This window comes from Peromyscus leucopus, chromosome 18, assembly GCF_004664715.2.
Source record: "Peromyscus leucopus breed LL Stock chromosome 18, UCI_PerLeu_2.1, whole genome shotgun sequence".
Lineage (NCBI taxonomy): Eukaryota > Metazoa > Chordata > Mammalia > Rodentia > Cricetidae > Peromyscus > Peromyscus leucopus.
In genome coordinates this window covers 6,706,887-6,726,062 of record NC_051078.1, presented here as the reverse complement: position 1 = coordinate 6,726,062, position 19,176 = coordinate 6,706,887, and the positions used below count along the sequence as shown (strand labels likewise).

The 19,176-nt window shown below is 38.8% G+C and overlaps 1 protein-coding gene across 4 annotated transcripts in view; it reads left to right on the top strand.

Moving 5' to 3' along the window:
• Tafa2 (TAFA chemokine like family member 2) overlaps positions 1-19,176 on the top strand; it is a 466,913-nt gene that overhangs the window by 415,799 nt on the left and 31,938 nt on the right. For 2 of the 4 annotated variants that reach the window (XM_037196724.1, XM_037196723.1), the window contains exons 3-5: positions 15,666-15,818; positions 16,839-16,963; positions 17,124-17,582. In XM_037196724.1, coding sequence (XP_037052619.1) covers positions 15,666-15,818; positions 16,839-16,963; positions 17,124-17,171 — 326 coding nt within the window. In that variant the 3' untranslated portion in view covers positions 17,172-17,582. Of the gene's footprint in view, positions 1-15,665; positions 15,819-16,838; positions 16,964-17,123; positions 17,583-19,176 lie in introns of those variants that run through there. The other 2 variants (XM_028869574.2, XM_037196725.1) reach the window with 1 other exon arrangement.

The following is a 19,176-nucleotide window of genomic DNA, read 5'->3' as shown; positions in this document are numbered from 1 at the left end:
CAACTAAGGATTTATATCCTTTTGATCTAGAGTGACACTCAGAACCTGGATGTTGCTTATTGAAGTTGTTGAAGTGTAGAGGAATGATAGCTAGCCTAAGTTTGCTTTTCATGCCAGTCACTGGGAGCAAAGTAAACAGTCCATGTGTGAGGAAAGACTCTGTTAGACTGTAATTGGAAGGCAAAGTTTGAGCAGTCTTGAGTAATACTGGTATGTTCTGGTTATATGTCTCTTATAAATTTCTAAGAATACTCCCTCCAGACCTAGAAAAAAAAATCCTAGGATACACAGGAGATGAAGTTTTAATCTGCTAAAAGATACACAAAAATCATATAAATTTTCCCGTCTTTCATGGAATGATTACTTCCTAAAATTAAATGACTCTGGTACAAATATCCATCTAGACTTGTACAAGGCACATCATGTGTCTGATTTTAGAACTAAAAAGAGAAGCAGTGATTTCTGATTTCAGTACTGGAGAGAAAGGAAGTCCAAGCATGTTCCTGACCAATTTGGGACAAAAAGCAAGATCTTCCATGTTAGAATCCAATGCCACCTTGATCTTTTGTTGAATAAGCTTTTATTGAATGCACCAAGTTTCTTCTATGACATAGAAATACTGTGAGCTGTTTTCACAATATATTTGTTTTCTACATGACAGTAATTGTTCTACTATCTTATGTGAGCAATTTTCATAGGTGATAAATTATAACCTCGAGAATTGTTAGGATTTTGTTGGAGGGGCAGTCAGGAGGACACTGAGATGGATTACTGGGATAAGGAGTGTGTTAGAAGAGTCATCAATACCAGGGACTGACAGAGAGACAACAGCCTAGTGTGGAGGGCTCCAAGGAGAGTTCAGGCTCTAGCACCAGAGATCGACAGCATGGCTGAGCCTTGGAGAAAGAGTTCATTGTGCAGGCGGCAGAAATGAGAGCCTGTACTGAGAGCTTTAGGAGGATCAGGGAGGTTTCACAGGAACGGCCAGCAGCCCAACTTGTTGATTCCAGGCAAGAAGCAGGAAAGACAAGGAGAGCAGGATGTGCCTCACCAACTGTGTCCGCAACCCCTTTGATGTTGCGTCACTTCCTAGGTGAAGTTCCCTGGTACCGGGGTCTTCTGTTGACTTGGTAGTCATAGACAGCATCTCAGTAGGGTACCCGTGAAAGGGTGAAGATCTCTCTCTGCACGAAGACAGCTGGATTCTAACATCATTATGTCCTTACAGAATATTAAATGATTTACTAAAAGAAGTGGATAGTTAAAACTAGACACAAAGATAGACATAAAGCGTTTCTGACCTCAGTCCAGGGTTTATTGAATGTGGTCTCCTGAAATTCGATGTGATATTCCATTAAAGGAAACTGTTTAAGTACACACACACACACACACACACACACACACACACACACACACACACCACATAGCAACAACAAAACATGAACAATTGTTTTTACAATTTCCAGTGAATTCATCTAATACAATGCTGTAAAAATATTCAATCTGCTGCTGTTCTCCTCTGTTTTGAAAACTTTTATAATTAATCACATATTTATGCCTTTATCCATTAAGCACAATTGCTCCCTATTATAGACCTCAAACTTTGCAACAAATTGAGGATTCAGAGGTGAAAATCATATTTGCTCATTAAATTTTAGTAGAGAGAAATATCAAGATTTATACATCTAAGTATAGGGCTGGAGAGGTATCTCAGTGGTGGAGGCCAAGAGTTTGATTCCCAGCATCTTCTCACCACAAAGCCGGATGTTACAGAAGCAAGTAACTGAATGTCTCTCAGGGAAGATCATGGTTTAGTCCATCTCCGGAGTTAATTAGTAGCTTTGTAGATTAGCTAACGTGATGCTTTAACTCTTGAAGGATGGGATCAAAGTATGCCAGGGCTAGAAAGGGGGATAAGAATTTAGAAAAATAGCAAGGTAGCCCAAGCAAAAGCACAAATGAAGGTGTGCTGTGTGCAGGATCCTGAAAACAACTTTGATAGCTGCAGTGCAGCCCGAAAGAGGTGTGATTTGGAAAATGAGGCTAGAAAAACAAACACAAAAACAAAAGCCGGACAGAGAGAAACATGTTTTTAGTATGCCGAGAGTTTGAATCTACTCTATGGTAAGCGAAGAGTCCGTGTGGTACTATTCTATTGACTTTCCTTTAGAAAGGACTTCTGGGGTGACCTTTGTGGGTTCTGTGTGTGTAGAAGAACACGCTAGCATGTAGAGAAACCAGAAAAAAACACTCGTGTTTATGAAAGGCAATGATGCTAAGGATGCCGATGAGTCAGAAGTCGTGAAGGTGGGGGGGGGGGTGTTGAGGAGGTGTCCTGGCAGCAGAATGAGAAGAATTCGCGATGTCGGGGTTGGTAATTAAAGTGGCATGGACCTAGAGTTTAAGAAAGCAGAATTTAAGGTCTCATATTTTTGAAACTCCAGCTGTATGAACGATCATCTTTTGATGGCCTTGTTTTCTCTCTTTTGTGAAGTGGCAAGGTTGGGCATTGTTGCTCTCTTTTAATTGTGTGGAGAGGGGGCGCATTCAACTTGGTGGAGCTGGTTCTCTTCTTCCACCTTTGGGTTTCAGGCATTGGGTTCTCATTGCCAGGCTTGTGTGGCTGTGTCATCTTGCTGGCCCTGTTCTTTAATTCTCTAAATATCATGATTCCCCCTTAGATATCTGAATTTTTACCAGTACGTTCATTTAGGTCTTCCTGAACGACACAGTAATTATCAATGAGCACCTTTTAAAGCATTGTTATGGATGTTGATTCATTTAAATGTCACTATAACCCAGATGGCATAAACTTAATTTTCATTTTACAGATGAGGAAAGGATTAGCAGGACGAACAAATGTTTTCTCAACTCATGGCTGTATTAGTCAGGGTACATCCACACTACCACACTGGCTTTCTGTTTTCTGCTCTTTCTACCAAGGCATTCCTCCTAAGAAGTGCTTGGGATGTGCTCACATTCTTCCTAGTCGATTCGTATTTCATCATTTTACATTAACTAGGTTGAGCATTGCTGTAGTAATTGATAAACTAAAGTCACATTTTCACGTTATTTAAGTCACTTCTGTGTTGTAAGGGAAGTCGGAAAGTATCTGTGAGCTTAGGAGTTTGTTGTCTACATGTATGATGCTTTAAGAAATCATCCTCTTTTAAAGCTGGGAATCCCACACTATCCAACCTCAGGACCCTCCGTCACATTGTCGCCTTTTGTGACAATTTAGACCTGCTCTTATGGAACCAGCAGTAATCAAGCTAGCTTGTGCATGCAGCAGTACTGATCACCTTTATAATGAGAATTAAACCATGAAGTTTAGATTTGTGTTTCTGACCCATTAAGAAGTAAATCCAAAATACGAATTTTGTAAACTCCCTGCCCAGTTTCTCTTTGTTTGGTGACTTCACAGAGTTCATTAGTTGGGCTGGAAGGAATTAGGGATCTGTCATACTTCAAAATTCTTTTTCTGTTGCATGTACCAGGTCATCCTCATTGTAGTGAAGTTTAATCACTTCACAAACCTATAGAATTTTGAATTGGAAACTATCTTTAACACTAAATTCACTCTAAACATATACTGCTTTCCCCAGGTTGTAGATAAGAGATAAGAGACCCAGAGACCTAAGAACTCATCCACATCATGTTCTCCAATGGCTGAGCTCCATGCAGGAGAATCCAGGTCCCCTCCCTCTGTTAGTTTAATCTCTCCATTTCCCTCAAGAAGCATTCAAGTTTCACCGTATTGCATCCTAAAACACCTATAGGGATTGTTACTAATCATAAAAGAACAATGTACCTATTACAGTCTCGGGGAACTGGGAATCAGATATTTTTTGTACCTTTGTACAATTTAGGATTAAACAGAAAATCCACTTCCAATGTCTGCCATTAGAAAAATAATAAATAAATTATGCAATACTACCAGCAATAAATTATGTATTCCTGATAGGCCTTTTTTATTAGTTGTAAATTTTAATGGTCTTGTAAAATAATTTTTTCTTATGAGGCACACAGAGGAAGTGTTATCAGGGGTTGAAAATTTACCGGTTCCTACTTTAAAGGTAGGAGTGTGCTTTCTGGGAAAAGTGGTACTAGAGAATACATCTACACAAGAATTGTTTTTTTGTGTTTTTGATTAAATAAGAAATTGTGAAGACAGCACATTTTTGGGTCAAGAAGCAGATGTATCACATGACCCTAGGAAAGAGGGGTACCATTTGAAACATGTTCTACTAAATACTTCCTGGAACTCCAGAAGCCAGATAACAATATGCTTCCACAGGACAGTTCTGTGGTTTATGTTTAAATTTCGACATGCTTAGCTTTTATTACTCCAACACATCCTTTTCAGGGAAGTCTTTACAAATAATTTGCTGAGCCATTTATAAAGGGACTGTGTTCCTTACATTAACTTTCCTGACATAAATTCTGATTTAAGATGCATATGTATAGAAGGTAAAATTCTGTGATTGAGCTGAGGCCTGAGTTGAAATTTATTGTGTGAATGAATCTCCTCCTCGCTTTTTCTCTCCATGAAGCAATGGGTACTCTCAAGTTGAGCATTTTGTTAACAAACACTGTTCTGTTGAGTTAAAAGTTATGGGTCGTCACCATATAGTGACCCTTTTCTTATCTCAATATTTTAATCTCATATCTCCCCCACCTTCTGTGGAGCAATTTTAGAAAATTGTCACTTGGATATTTCCTCCCTAACCTAGTCATCCTGGTTTTATAAATTGTGGGAACTTTGGAAATTTCATCCTGCTATTTAAATGACCATTTGCTTTTAATTAGATTGCTCTGGCATGAGAGTCTAAAAATACACCTTCGCTTCTCACACTAATGAATAAAAGTGAGAAATTAGCTGTCTCGAAAAGTTTTTGTTTCAGCACATTTTTTTTTCCCGTTCAAAGTGATTTACAGCAACCTAAATCCACTAACTAGCTTGTATTTCAGATGACCATTGGTGCATGTAGGCCATGCTTTATTTCCACTTAGAAGGTATAATACTGACTCTCTAGGGATGTACTGGAGCTGGGCAAAACTATTAAATAGGAGTATATGAAGACAAACAAAATTTCAGAACCAATGAGACAAATCCGAATACAAATAAGAATTGAAATCTAATGGAGAGGAAAGCGAGTACGAACAAATTCACGACTTGATGCTAAATTTACTCTTTTGTAGCTGAGTGTCAGAGTGAGCTTTTTTCACATCCTTCTTCTGTCAACACAATTAAGGGTACTGAGAGTTTTTGAAAGGTGGAATTACAATACAATGTGGAAAGCTTTCTCAACAGCTATGCCTTTTTTTTTTTTTGCTTCTGTGCCTGTCATCATTTTGATATATGTTAATTTTACTAATGATAAAAATAAACATCGTTAACACCTAAGTAGTCTTATAGCATTTTAAAAAGAGCTTCCTAGGACTTATCTTGTTCAGTCTATATAAGGACTCTAGGGAGTGAGCCTAGAAATAATCAAACCCATTATTTGCAAAATAATTGAACTTGGATATATATATAGCGTTATCAGAGTATAAGTCAAGATGGGCTTGAACTCCATCATTTCTCAGTTGGAGCCCATGTCCTTTAGTGGTTACTCCAGATCTGGAATTTTAATCTGGGATGTGTGTTTAGAGTACCACAGAAGAGCCACTACAAGAAATCATTAAGGCCATGATGTCTAGAGCAGGGTGAAGACTCTAATTTATCTGTTATTAGCTGTTCCACCTTGAGAAGTTTAACATAACTTTTGTCTCAATTTATTTCTCTGTGAACTGGGGGTAATAGTAATTTTCCCCTTCTTTGTTCATTGTTGGATAAGATGAAATGATTGATAAAGAGTAAATATTTAAAAAAGTTAGCAATTGCTATCAGTCTGCAAATAGCTCCCAGGCTGTATGAGTTATTTTACATATAGAATCTGGTATACATATTTTTGCTTGTAAATAGTAAGCTTAAGTTCTGTGACTATGACTAAAGGCGAAAGTTTCATATAAATATCATTTTTATGTAAATTCATTTTATCCTCAATTTGTTTTTGGTTGGGTCCACAGCTAACAAATCAAACCTGGCCACATCATGTGCATGCTATACCCAGACTACTACTCTGTATATTTATACATCATATATAATTTTAAAAATCTAGTCATACAAGCCAAATCATTTTAACTTGTACTTTTTCTTCAGGAGGTGCATTTTAGTATGATAAAACAGAAGTTGGAAACAAAGGCTTTGGTAAAAGTCTCACTAAACACCATGCCAGGAGGTACTAGTCCTCACAGCAGGGCAAAATGGTTAGGATCTTAATTTGTGATGCAAGAGAACCTTTTAAGGACATGTTTCTGGGAGCATCATAAGGATGAAGGTCCTATTGCTCAAGTGAGATGTGGGTTCAAAACCTTGGGAGAGCTGGCAAACTTTGTGTCGCATGTTAAGGAGTCCAAGAAACCCAGACATGTCTGATTTCACAGAAGCTCTGAAGACATTTCTGCTTATGCAGCTTATGAATGGAGAGAAAATATAACAATGGCGCGCGTGTGTGCGTGTGTGTGTGTGTGTGTGTGTGTGTGTGTGTGTGTGTGTGTGTGTGTGTGTTGGTGACTTTGGAACTGTGACATGAAGAAAGTTGTTCCTTTTTTATTTAAATCTCCAGAGCTCTTTCATTATTTTCATATGATGCTACCTGATCTTCCGAGAAGCCTATTTTGCTAATTTGGAAAGCCTTAATATTTGATTAGATTAGTTGATCATGAGCTTTGTCTGAGTCTACATAGAGAATTCTAGTCTGGATTTCCTACCATCTCATTAACCTTTTAGAGAAAAACTACAGGCACTAGTTTTTCCTTCCTAAATTGCTTATTTTCCATTTATGGAACACATAACACATGCTGAGCTGTGTACATGAAAAATTAGTCTCTGTCTCCAAGAAGTTGGTTATTATAATAGGAAGTTAAGATACATAGCTAATGATGTGTACATTTGTAAACACATATTAAGGTGAATTAAATTACTCTAGATGTTTCTGTTTTTATTTTTTTAGATATCTTACTTTCTGTGCTGTATATTATAGCATTTAGAATATTGAAAGTGGATGGTTTTGTCACTGCATTTTGAATGTAAGATTATCTATCAATCATCTATCATCATCTATCTATCTATCTATCTATCTATCTATCTATCTATCTATCTATCTATCTATCTCATCTATTTATTCCTCAGTACATAAGTACAACTTGTTCAGTCTTTAAAATGTTAACTTGCATGGGTGTTTTCAGGGTTGGCCGTTTGATCCTGGATAACCAAATCATGTCCTCTCCTTTGGGAAGATGGTGTCTCCCACTCCCAGCATTCCTGAGCTGCCTGTAGTTCTTTGTGTGGGGTTGAGGTCTCTTGGCTTTTCCTGGTTCACTTTGGCATGTCTATTAGTATTATCCTAGTTCAGCTCATGTTTAGAAGGGTCATGTTGATGGGACTTTGTGAGTGTAGCTTCTGACATTCCTGGGAGACACAATCTCACAGAAAATTCCCTGATCCTCAAGCTCTTACAACCCCATTCCTGAATAGTTAATCCCAATCATCTGACCCCTCTTCTGGGATATTACCCTCTCCAAAAATCCCATGTCCCTATTAGCTTTCTATTACAAGTCCCCCACACAATGATTCTCTTCCTTCTGCTCTGTTTTTCAGACTTTCATCCTCCTTAACAAGACCCTTACTCTCTTGTTATCTGTTTATCCCCATGTCTAAGATATCTCCTCTTGCATTATCATCACTCACCTTACTTTAAGGTGATCAGTTATAAGACCCTCTGCATTTGTATGTGAGATCCAGTATCCGTTCACTACTGAGGGACTCAAGATATTTAACCCCATAATTATCACATTTCTCAAAACTCATATTTTATTTTCTAACAATTCTCTCCATCACACTCTTATTCTGGCAGTCAAAAAATTAAACAGCTCTCATTGCCTAGTCCAAGACCTGTGCCTATTCAGTCAAACTGTAATTCTTATTCACTTGATGGTCTTCAACCCTTACATCCTCTATCCCACATTTCACCTTTCATCTCTCATCTCTCATTCCTGGATCTCAAAGACACTTTCTTAACTATTACTCTTGTCCCAACAATGTCTTTCCAAGACATTTCTGCATTCACTTGTGTACTTAAATACCAACTCACCTAGGTCTGAACAGTACTTTTCCAGGGATTCTGTCCTACCCCTCACTTCTTTAGGACCTGCTGAACATTATCCTCACTCTCAGAACTCTCCTCCAATATGTAGATGGCCTTTCTTTGCAGTCTCTCTCAGGACTCTTCTGATTTCACTGACTTAGAGACTGTCTCCACTGTTAATTCTCTTATCCTCTCAGCCTTTTTCTCAGGTCAGCCTGTTGCATTCCCGGATGAGGCCCCCTAACTAGATAAAAGGAAACCATTCTGAAGATTCTTGCTGTGTCTTCAGTCATGGTCTCATTGTCCCTCTTGGCCTGCAGCAAGCCCTCCTTTTTTTGCTGTGCATAATCAGTTTCATGTGAAATATCCATCACTGCTCATTTTACTTGGGATCTACCTCTATGCCCCCATGTTGCCACAGACTCTTCACAGAATTGACCCTCAGTGCATTATCTGCTCTTAGGTCTCTCATTAAAGGGCTCTCCAACCACCTCCTTCTCCCACCTACCAAACCTAAGGACATGTTCTAGGACAAGACTGGCAGAATGGCTTTGCTCATATGCCACCCCGTCATCACCCCCACTATGTATTCACATTGATGGACACTTTCCCAGGCTAGACAGAAGCTTTCTCCAGCAGGCATGAGAGGGCACAAGCAGACAGTCCTATCCTTCAATCTCAAATCATCCCTATCGCTTTGTCTTCCTCTCTGCCACCTAACAACGGCCTTAGCTTCATTTCTAAGGTACTCAACACCCGACTACCTCCTGAAATACTAAGTACTCCTTTCACTTTCTTTGTAGACTCAGTCCTCAGGAAACAGCACATGTCCCTGCTGTTCTTGAGCAGCTTAGCTTGTCCTTAAGCTCAATTCTCTTGGTCAGTTTTTCTAGTTCTTTTCCTCCTTTGTTGATGGGCTCTCTCTACCTTAACCCCTTTGAATTAATGTTTGGCAGGTCTGTCACCATACACCCCTTCCCTTTCTGGACTCCTATGCCTTATTATATCTAACTGGACAAAGTCTACAATCTTTTGATCATAGTACCTTCAAGACCACTCCTCCGTCTCCAGTTCTCCTCAGATCTTGATTCCGGTGACTGGCTCTACCTGTCTAACACCTTCCAACTCTTACAGCCTAAATGGTATGGATCACACCAGGTAATTTTGGCTACTCTCACAGTAGCAAAGGCACAACTGTTCTGGGATGGAGAAGCAGAGGCAGCAGTTGAAGGTGAAGGATGAGTTAATATCATATGGGAATCAGTCAGGAGGTTTATGAGGGGCACCTATCTACTGTAGAGGGAGAAGAAAAAAAGGAATGAAGCGGAGGACCCAAGATTATACCACAGGTCTTTTAGAGTGGGCAGCAATGGTGAATGGATTCTGGTTAGTCACTGGGAAATTGGTCCTGAGGATTTGTGAGACAAGTCTTGAAATGCATTTAATCAAGGTGTTACGAGGTAGCTGGTGAGTCATGGCAGCAGCTCCAGGTTGTGTGGACCATGCACGGAGAAGTCAAGCCTGTAAGAGGAAAGATAGAGATCAGCATGGGGTGGGGGAGATGGTCAAAAGAAAATTTAGGAATTCTGAAGTCAAGCTTTGGAGCTCTTTTGAACTTAGAGTGGTAGGTGTTCCTTTGTGATGAAATGGTCCAGCCTTCCTGGGAGAGACATCTGGGGAGCCTTACAGTATAGCTGCTGCAGTGCATCTCTGCTTTCATAAATCATTACCCAAATTCCAGCGTCCCAAATAATCTGTAACCACGCAGACATTCTGTCCCACCTGCTCTGTAAACACAGGCACTTTTCATTTTGCATGCTCTCTGCAAGTGACCGTGTGTATAAACTAAATCCCTGTCCACTCTCACTTCTCCTTCCCAGAAGATTTCTGTTTCTGTGGACACCTGCCTCATGCTCTCCTTTTTTCTTCTTAAAATAAATTGTCTTCCTTCACAGGAAGAGTAGATGAAATCAGGTGTCCAAGCTCCTCAGCGTCTCCTCGTTCAATCCGCCCGACCCTACTCACCTCGAGACCCACATCTTTCCCCTTTAGTCTTGCTAATGTGGATTGTGTCTCCATTTCACATTAATGTGACTTCCCCCTAGGCACCCTGAATCTCACTTCCTCCTTCCTCCTTGAGAGGATTCTTCTTCGATTGCCCATTTCCCTCCTGTACTGTCGTTTTCTCTTTCCCAAATAGACAGGCCAGAAAATGAGAATGCTTTTTTTTTTTTTTAGCATCCATTTACAAAATTCTGTTGGTTTCACAGTTTTTCCAGCTATTGCTCTATTCTCTTCTCGCTTTCACAGAAATCTGTTTTGAAAGAAATTTTTATTATTCTCTCTACAATCTTACCTCCTGTTCTCTACTGTGTTTCCTGCCAGTATGCTTTTGTTTTCCTCATACCTATTCTTTACTGTGCTTACTTCAAGTATGCTTTTATTTTTCCCCTACCATTAAATATGTTTTGTACCTAAGCCAAGTAGTCAGTACTTGACTATTAACATTGTCAAAAATGATAACAGATAACTTACAAAAATGTCTACTAGACCAACAATGTTCTAAATATGTTCTACATATAACCTCATTTCATCCTTAAATTAACATTTTGTAGATAACATCCTTAATGTAGATGAAGAAAACTACTGTCTGGAGATAGTGGATATGTTGCTTCAGATAAAACAGCTACAGAAAGGTGCCCAGATTTGAATCCATCTACTATGATTTCAATTTATGCTTCATCTACTACACTTACTCGTTTAATTTTAATTGACAAAATTGACTGAATTTGTCTTGTACATATTGATATTTTAAAATAAGCATATTTCTAAAATTGCTGTATTGGATCAATTAGTATGTGAATTTCCTTGTGTGTTTTTTTTGTGAAATAAAGCTTAAAATTTATTCTCTTAGACATTTTAAAGAATATAATACATCATTAACTATAATCACCATGTTGTATAACAGATCTCTTGAACTCATTCTTCTAACTTAAATTTTTGTCTCCCCCAACAAACATTATTTGCTTCTCCACTTCAGTGCCTGGTATCTACGGTTATCCTCCCCTCAGTTCTTCATATCATGCATATTAATGAGATCATACTCTTATTTTTTGTGTGTGTGCCTAGCATCCTCCCTTAAAGATACAGTATTCTAGAGGTCCATCTATACTGTAAAAAAAGAAAAAAAAATGGCAGGATTACATTCTTTTTATACAGAAGTGCATCCTTTCATTTATATGTACCATATATTTTCTTTATCTGTTTGCCCACTGTTGGACACTTAGATTAGGTCTGTTTCTTGGCTATTGTCAATAAAGCTATGGTGAACACATGAGCACAGAGTTTTCTTCAACATATGAACATCATTCCCTTTGAATGTATTTTCACATTGGGGTTGCTTGATCAAACAGAAGTTCAATTTTAATGTCTGAAGTTCCTGCACACTGTTTTCCATATGGCTGGAACCATTTACATCCCCAGTGACAGTAGCCAAGCTTTCCCTTTCCTCCACATGCCAACGCCTTTCAGCACTTGCTTCTGATAATAACTTCAACATAGATGACACCTCGCGCTGTTTTGACTCATATCACATGAGTAATTAAGAATCCTGAGCATTTCCCATATCCCTGTTAGCCATGTCTACATCTTCTCTTGATAAATCTCTATTCTCATAAGTTGTCTATCTTAAATTCGGCTAATTGCTTTCTTGCTTTTGAGTTGTTTAGGCTCCTTAAGTATTTTGGATATCAGCCATTTACTATTGTTAGCCCTTTTATTTATTAGAATTGCCTTTTTGGGGTAATATTAGCCTACTCCATCAGTTTTTTCTCCTTTGATTATGTTTTGCCACACAGTTTTTTGAGATTGCTATCATCTGTTTATTTTTAATCTTTGCTTTTGTTGCCTGTGCTTTTGAAGTTTTCTGTAGCTGAAAGTTTTCCTGTGTCCCAACTGGTCTGTAGCCGCTCAGACCCAAGTAAACACACAGAGGTTTATATTAATTAAAACCGCTCAGCCATTAGCTCAGGCCTACCACTGACTAGCTCGTACACTTAAACTCAGCCCATTTCTGTTAATCTATATGTCACCACATGTTCTGTGACTTTACCTGTGTGCCATTACATGCTGCTCCCTGGATGGAGGGCTGGCATCTCCTGACTCAGCCTTCCCAGAATTCTCCTTCTCTGCTTATCTCACCTATACTTCTTACCTGGCTACTGGCCAATCAGCATTTTATTTATCAACCAATCAGAGCAACACATTTTTACAGCAGACAGAACATCCCACAGCAGTTTTATCTAAAAAGCAAATGTTGCTCAGACCAACATCACAGACATTTCCCGTGTATGTTTTACTCTAACGGTTTTGTCCTTCCAGGTCCCACGTTCAAGTCCTGAGCTTATTTTGTGTTGCCTTTTCTATGTAGTGTAAGGTAAGGGTCTAATTGTATTCTTCTGGGTATTCAGATGCCACCGTACCTTTTGTTGAAAGTACTGCCTTTTCCCCTTCACAGGTTCTTGATGTCTTTGTCAAAGATTTATTCTCTTTGCCCGCGATTGGCTTAGTGATCCAGGGCATATTGCTTTCTAAATGGACAATTACTTCTTTTCATCTAATTGGATCTTCAGCAGGTTTGACAGGACTGATCAATCCCTGCCTTCAGATCCATTTCACTCCTTGCTCTTCAGTGCTCTTGTTCTGTGCATTTTTCCTTTTCTTCATCAGCCTCCCACAGTCCTGCGGTCTTCCGCATCCTCTGTCCGCTGTTAGTGCTTACTTCCTTTTCCCATTTCCCTTCCTTCCTCTGTGTGAGTCACATCCCCACAAGAGTCTCGTTCAGTTTCTAGCTTTCCGTACAGCCTGTAGACTTAGGCTCTCAAGGTTGTGTGGGTTTGCAGCCCGACTCTTTCCTCTAAGCTCAACTTCATAAATAGTTCCCTCATTTATTTAAATATAACATGAGGGCTATATCAGCCTTGCACAAAGCAGCATAATGCTCCTCTCCCTCCACTGATCTCCTGCCAAGCTTGCCCCCTTTTCAGGCCTTTTCCATTAGACCATCAACTATTTATTTATTTATTTATTTTTGGTTTTTCAAGACAGGGTTTCTCTGTGTAGCCCTGAATTTCCTGGAACTCCCTCTGTAGACCAGGCTGCCCTTGAACATGAAGACCAACCATCCTCTACCTCCTGAGTGCTGGGATTAAAGGCCAGAGCTACCACTGCCCAGCAGACCATCAGCTTCTAGTTGTTCAGTTCATGATTAAGCGTTCCACTGAAACATCCCCTCCCCTGCTGCCCTCCCCCATAACTGTGACAGCCCACCATCTACTTTAACCTCCTAACACTTAGAATCCTATAGCCACTCACTCTCACCTTCTTCACATCAGGCACCACTGAGCTGCCTGAGCAAGACAATGCCTGTCCTATCCAAAGACTTTCCCTTCTAAAAAAAATGAAAAGCAACAGCTCACCTCTATGAGATGCCACAGGAGCCCCGCATTTCTCCCTCAGCTCCTCCATGGGCCACTCACATCCCAGCCACTCTGGCTGTATCATCAGCACAGCAGAACATTTCCCGGTTTTAGAAACAGGCTACTGCGTTTCTTTGTTTTCTTTCCTTCCCTAGGTCCCTATAAAGGATGCTGCTTCCTTATAATTCAGCCTGTCATTCAAACTACATCCACACTAGAGAGTACCATGAAACATTCCAATGTAGATGTGAGTTCCTCCCCTGCTCAATTACTCTCCACCACATCTCTGCACTGGATTTCCTTCAAATATTTACTTACTTCATAATTTACTTGGGAGTTTATTATTTGTTTTCTCTCCAGCAATATAAGCTCTCCGAGGACAGGCACAGACTTTGTCCTTTTAATTTATCATATCCCCAGTACTCAGAGAAGTTTGTGATGTGTGGTATTCATTCATTTGAACTGTCACCAGGCAGTATAATCTGTGTATCATAACACAAAACATAGTGTATTTGCAAAGTTAAGAGCGACTGACTCATGCTCAACCACGAGAACACTATCGAGCATAAGAGGGTTGGGCTGGAAGTCTGGGTCTTCTACATTTTAGCATCTGTTTAAATCCATGCAGTTGGATCAAACATAAAGAACCTCTCCCATTGCATTTATAGTGACACAAATATCTGTGGCATTGGAGATCACACCCTTTTCCTGACTGCTCTGAGAAGTGGCTCTCAAAATTGCATGTCACACCCCAGTTTCTTGCTTTCATGTGGAGGGATAAGAAGTTATGCTACATAAGATTTTCACTCCCCAAAAGCTTAGGCAAGCTACCTAACCTGAGTTACTGCAAGCCCCATTGCACATCTCTAACAGGCAGGTTGATATAAATACTTGATGCACTGACCTTATTTACGGGGAAAGGAGGTCCAAGGTGTTTATAATATTAAACTATGCCAGATTTCCTACCTAACTATTTAAATTTCCCTTTTCATGTTACATTAAAATGTTCTACGAATGCATATTCTTTTAATAGATGTTTAATTTTATTTCTAAAGCTGCTCTTCATCTTAGGAGATGGAGCTTTGTGCTCTGTCATGCCACAGTCAGGACAATTACGTTGGAGAAGACATGTGGGGAGAGAGCAGTACTGATGGAGACAAACTGGAGTCCTTTCCAAGCGTGTCATGAGATTCAGAATTTTCAGTCATCCCCAAAGCTCTCTTGGTTGTCTTACTTTGAGGTTGGAAAAAATGGTGATGTGAGCCTGGCAGCTTGTGCGACTGGCTTTCCAAGTGGCTCGCTTCCAGATGTAATCCATCCACATTTTGCCTGCGGCTGTTGCCATTGGGTGGTAGTTGTCTCCTCAGGCAAAATGGAAAGAGGAATGAGTGTGGGTCCCGACACTCACTGGAACATGTAGGCAAACGGTGGTACTTTTAGACTCTTCCAATTAGTTTATTTCCAAGGGAACTGGGCAGAAAATTCTGAGGATACAGTGTTCAGACAAGTTCACTGCTTCCTGAGAGGGTGCCCTCTGCCAAAGTCTCACCCTTTATCCTGAAAAGGGTCACAACTGTTACATCACATTGCTGTGATTGTGTGACCTGCCTCAACAAGCCCACTGCAGGGCACCACCTCCTGGGTGTTTACATTCTAGTGATTAACAGATTGAACACACAGGTATGAAATGCACAAATAAATATGTTTTTTACAGCACCACAGATTGCTTCTATATTTCAGATTCCTTTAACAGCTCATTCTAATCTCATCACTAATTGTTCCTGCCTCACCAAGAATTCACTGACAGAAATGGTCTCAGCACATTTAGAAAATAAATAAAATCTGCATTATGGAGTCAACACCATTGTGTTTCTGGTTCCATGCATGGCAGGTCCATTATAAAGCTGTGTTTGCTGTATTTCTAATTAAAAACAGGAAAAGAAGTGTCCGAAGCTTTCTCAACATTGTTTTTAATCTTCTGTTTCTGTTTGCACAGCTCACCATGTGAAAACGGGAACTTGCGAGGTGGTGGCCCTGCACAGATGCTGTAATAAGAACAAGATAGAAGAACGGTCCCAAACGGTCAAGTGCTCCTGCTTCCCTGGGCAGGTGGCAGGCACCACACGAGCTGCTCCATCTTGTGTGGATGGTGCGACCTCTTCCATTGCTCATCGTTAACACATAGTCAGGATTGGAACCCCCCTATAATGCTATCTACTGGAGTCACTCCCAGGGGGCCACACTGTAAATCACATGGCAGAAAAGAAGTGATTTGGGGGCTTTTTTTTGTGGGTGACATAAATACCTCTATCTAGAGTTCATCATATCTCACATCGTCCTGTGACAACAGCATTATAATGAGGTTCCAGTCAGTCAATATGCTTCTGATATTGTTACCATGAAATGTAGGTTTCCTGGTAGACAGTAGATGTATAAATTACTTGGGAAATGCAAGACGCCTGTAGAGGGTTAAGTAATGTGTGTTCAAAAACCCTGGACAGAGTTTTTAAGAATTTTAAGAATTTCTCTTATTTTAAGAATAAGAGAAAAAAAAAGTCAACACTGTGTACACATATTACTGGCTGCAGATAAAATTCACATAAAATGACTTCAATGGAGATGGGTGTAAATATTGGTTTCCTTGTTTGATAATTCTTATTATTATACTAGATTATAAGTCTTTGTGTGACGCTAGTAATTGTTACATCATAAACAGTAACTGTTTTATTGTGGCCTATGCCTTGTGAAGAAATTACTGTTTACAATAAAGAGAAAGAGAAAAACATATTAAGTCTATATACACGCTCCTGATTTTCGGCTTGCTCATGGGGCAGCAGTTTCGTTGACTTTAAAATATTGATTCATCTGGGCATGGGTATAGTTTATTATGTATTTATATAAATCAGTGCAGGGCTTCTCAATATACTAGTCTCATGAAGTCTGTGTTTTCACTTGAAACATCCTTCAACATAGTAAAGTTATTACTTTCTGTTGAACATTAGACATGTATTAATATTATATATCCCATATGTCCTTATTGTGGTAAAATAAAATTTTATATATAAGAAAACGTTCTTGAAAATACAAATTATATTAGTTAGACCGGTGAATTTTGTCCCATGGCAATCCCAAATAGAAATATTGAGCTGATTTTTCTCTCTCCTTGTAGCATCCATAGTGGAACAGAAATGGTGGTGTCATATGCAGCCGTGTCTGGAGGGAGAGGAGTGTAAAGTCCTTCCAGATCGGAAAGGATGGAGCTGTTCATCGGGAAATAAAGTGAAAACAACTAGGGTGAGTGGACAGCCAGCCTGGGATGGAGAAGATCTCTGAATTAGCGGAGAACAGGACATGCGCTGTGGCATCTGAAGGGGTGGTTGTAGAATGAGAGTATAGTTTTATATAATGTGAATTTCCCATTCATTCATTTATCCATAGCATATTTTTATTTCAGAATATCACCTTCTACCAAGTACCATCCATCTCCATGTTCTCTGGGTAATGAACACTGTTTCTTCATAAGATATTGCCAGCAACATGAACACCCCCTACCCCATCAGGATGCATTCTAAATGGCAGACAACTGGCCACAATCCCTATTCATCAACTGAAGAGTTATGGGGATAAATTCTGAAAAAGACTGAATAGTTTACATATGGCTCCATATCTGTTTACAACTTAGGTTCTCCCTGTTTAATAAAAGTGATGATTGTTTTGCTCTTCCTAAGCTTTGGACCATTAACTAGCTTCATAAGGGTTAAGGGTTGTAGTCATTACAATGAACAGGATCTCAGGATCAATGCAAAACAATGCTTAGGATGGGGATGCATTTCTGATCTCAAGAACTTTGCTGGAAGATGGGAGAGGAATGAGAAGTCATTTTATATTTAATTTCCCCATTGACTACATGAATTTTCTGGATTGGAAGAATTTAATTTCCATTTTAAATATAATTATATATAAGTAAAAGTTGTATATAATTATATATAATTAAAAGTATAATTAAAAGCTAAAATTTTATATTTTTCAATTTTCTTTGAAAGAAAGTTGGCAATTGACTATAGTTGAATAATAGAATAATAAAACAAAATAATGGTTTAAGCATATTTTATAAAAAGCAATACCAAGCTAGATAATAATATTTATTTGACATGAAAGTTTTTTTTTAATTTCTGAGTATCTTCAAGTAATTATTCTATTGATGTCATTCGAACAAATTCTACACTGTCAATTAATGTCATCAATATATTGATGCTAGATGTATTCAGATGTGTCCATGTTTTGAATAGCACAGATTAAAAAAAACATACTTTGTTGTTTTGCCAATTATTCTTGATTCTAATTTGTTGGCTAAATTTTGGGAAATATTTCCAAAAATATGCCAAGTACATGATCAGTTAGGATAATTTTATCATTCAGTGGGCTAGTAAAAGTTCTAATTCGTTCATTCTGATTTGTTAACATTTTGCCAATATAAAATTTTCTTGTAAGGTATTTATTACCATGAAATTATTTTCCCCTCATACTAGTAGAAATAAGACTAATGGGAAATTGCTAAAGATTTGAGATTCTGAAACACACTGACAAGATAACTAAGTAAAAAAGGTGAGCTCTCTACAGCCATTCCATGTTTTCATTACTTCAGTGGACAAGGGCAAGCTAACATTTATTGGACCCATAAACATATGCTGCATACTGAACAAGGCACTTTAAATACATTATCTAATTTACTCTGCTTAATAGCTCCACAAAGATGATATTTTCATCTCCATTTTACTGATGAGTAAACCAATACTTCACAAAGTTAAGTGACTTCACAAGGTCATCATGGTAATTAATTGAGGGACCAAGATTCAGCCCCACAGCCTGATTCTCAAAATTGATCCCTTAATCTGTAACTATAACTTAATTTTAACACATGATTTATTATATTCTTAAGTGATGATGATTAAATTTTCCTACAGTTTTATTTATATGAGGTAGACCTTTAAGAATATATTTAACTTTCTGGATCACTGAAATGAAAAGGTCAAGACAATGCTGTTGAAATTCTCAAAAAATTATTTTCTGATGGTGCCATTTCTTTCCCTGTTGGCCAGCTCTCAGTAATCCAAAGTTAATACTGAGCTTCACCTTCATAGAACTTACTCCAATATATAGAAACAAGACCAATAAAAGAATGGGTGGTTCTGGGCATGAAAACCACACCTAGACCCCATAGCTTGCTTTAGTAGTGTGGTACTATGTCATTGGACAATACTTTCTGATTTACTTTCATTTATTCACTAAGAAGAGCTGGCAATGGAGGACTTTAGAGAATGTATTGTCACCCATCATCAGGCTGAGGGTTACGTTGCTGCCCTGGGATTAAAAAAAAAAAAAAAAAAAAAAAAAAAACCTGTAGCCAAGCAGGAAGCTCTTCGAAGACCAGGTTCCTGGTAGCTTTTGTTGTGTCTATAGTTGGTAGCTACAAGTGGTGACCATAGGTGAGTGGGAACAGACAGGAG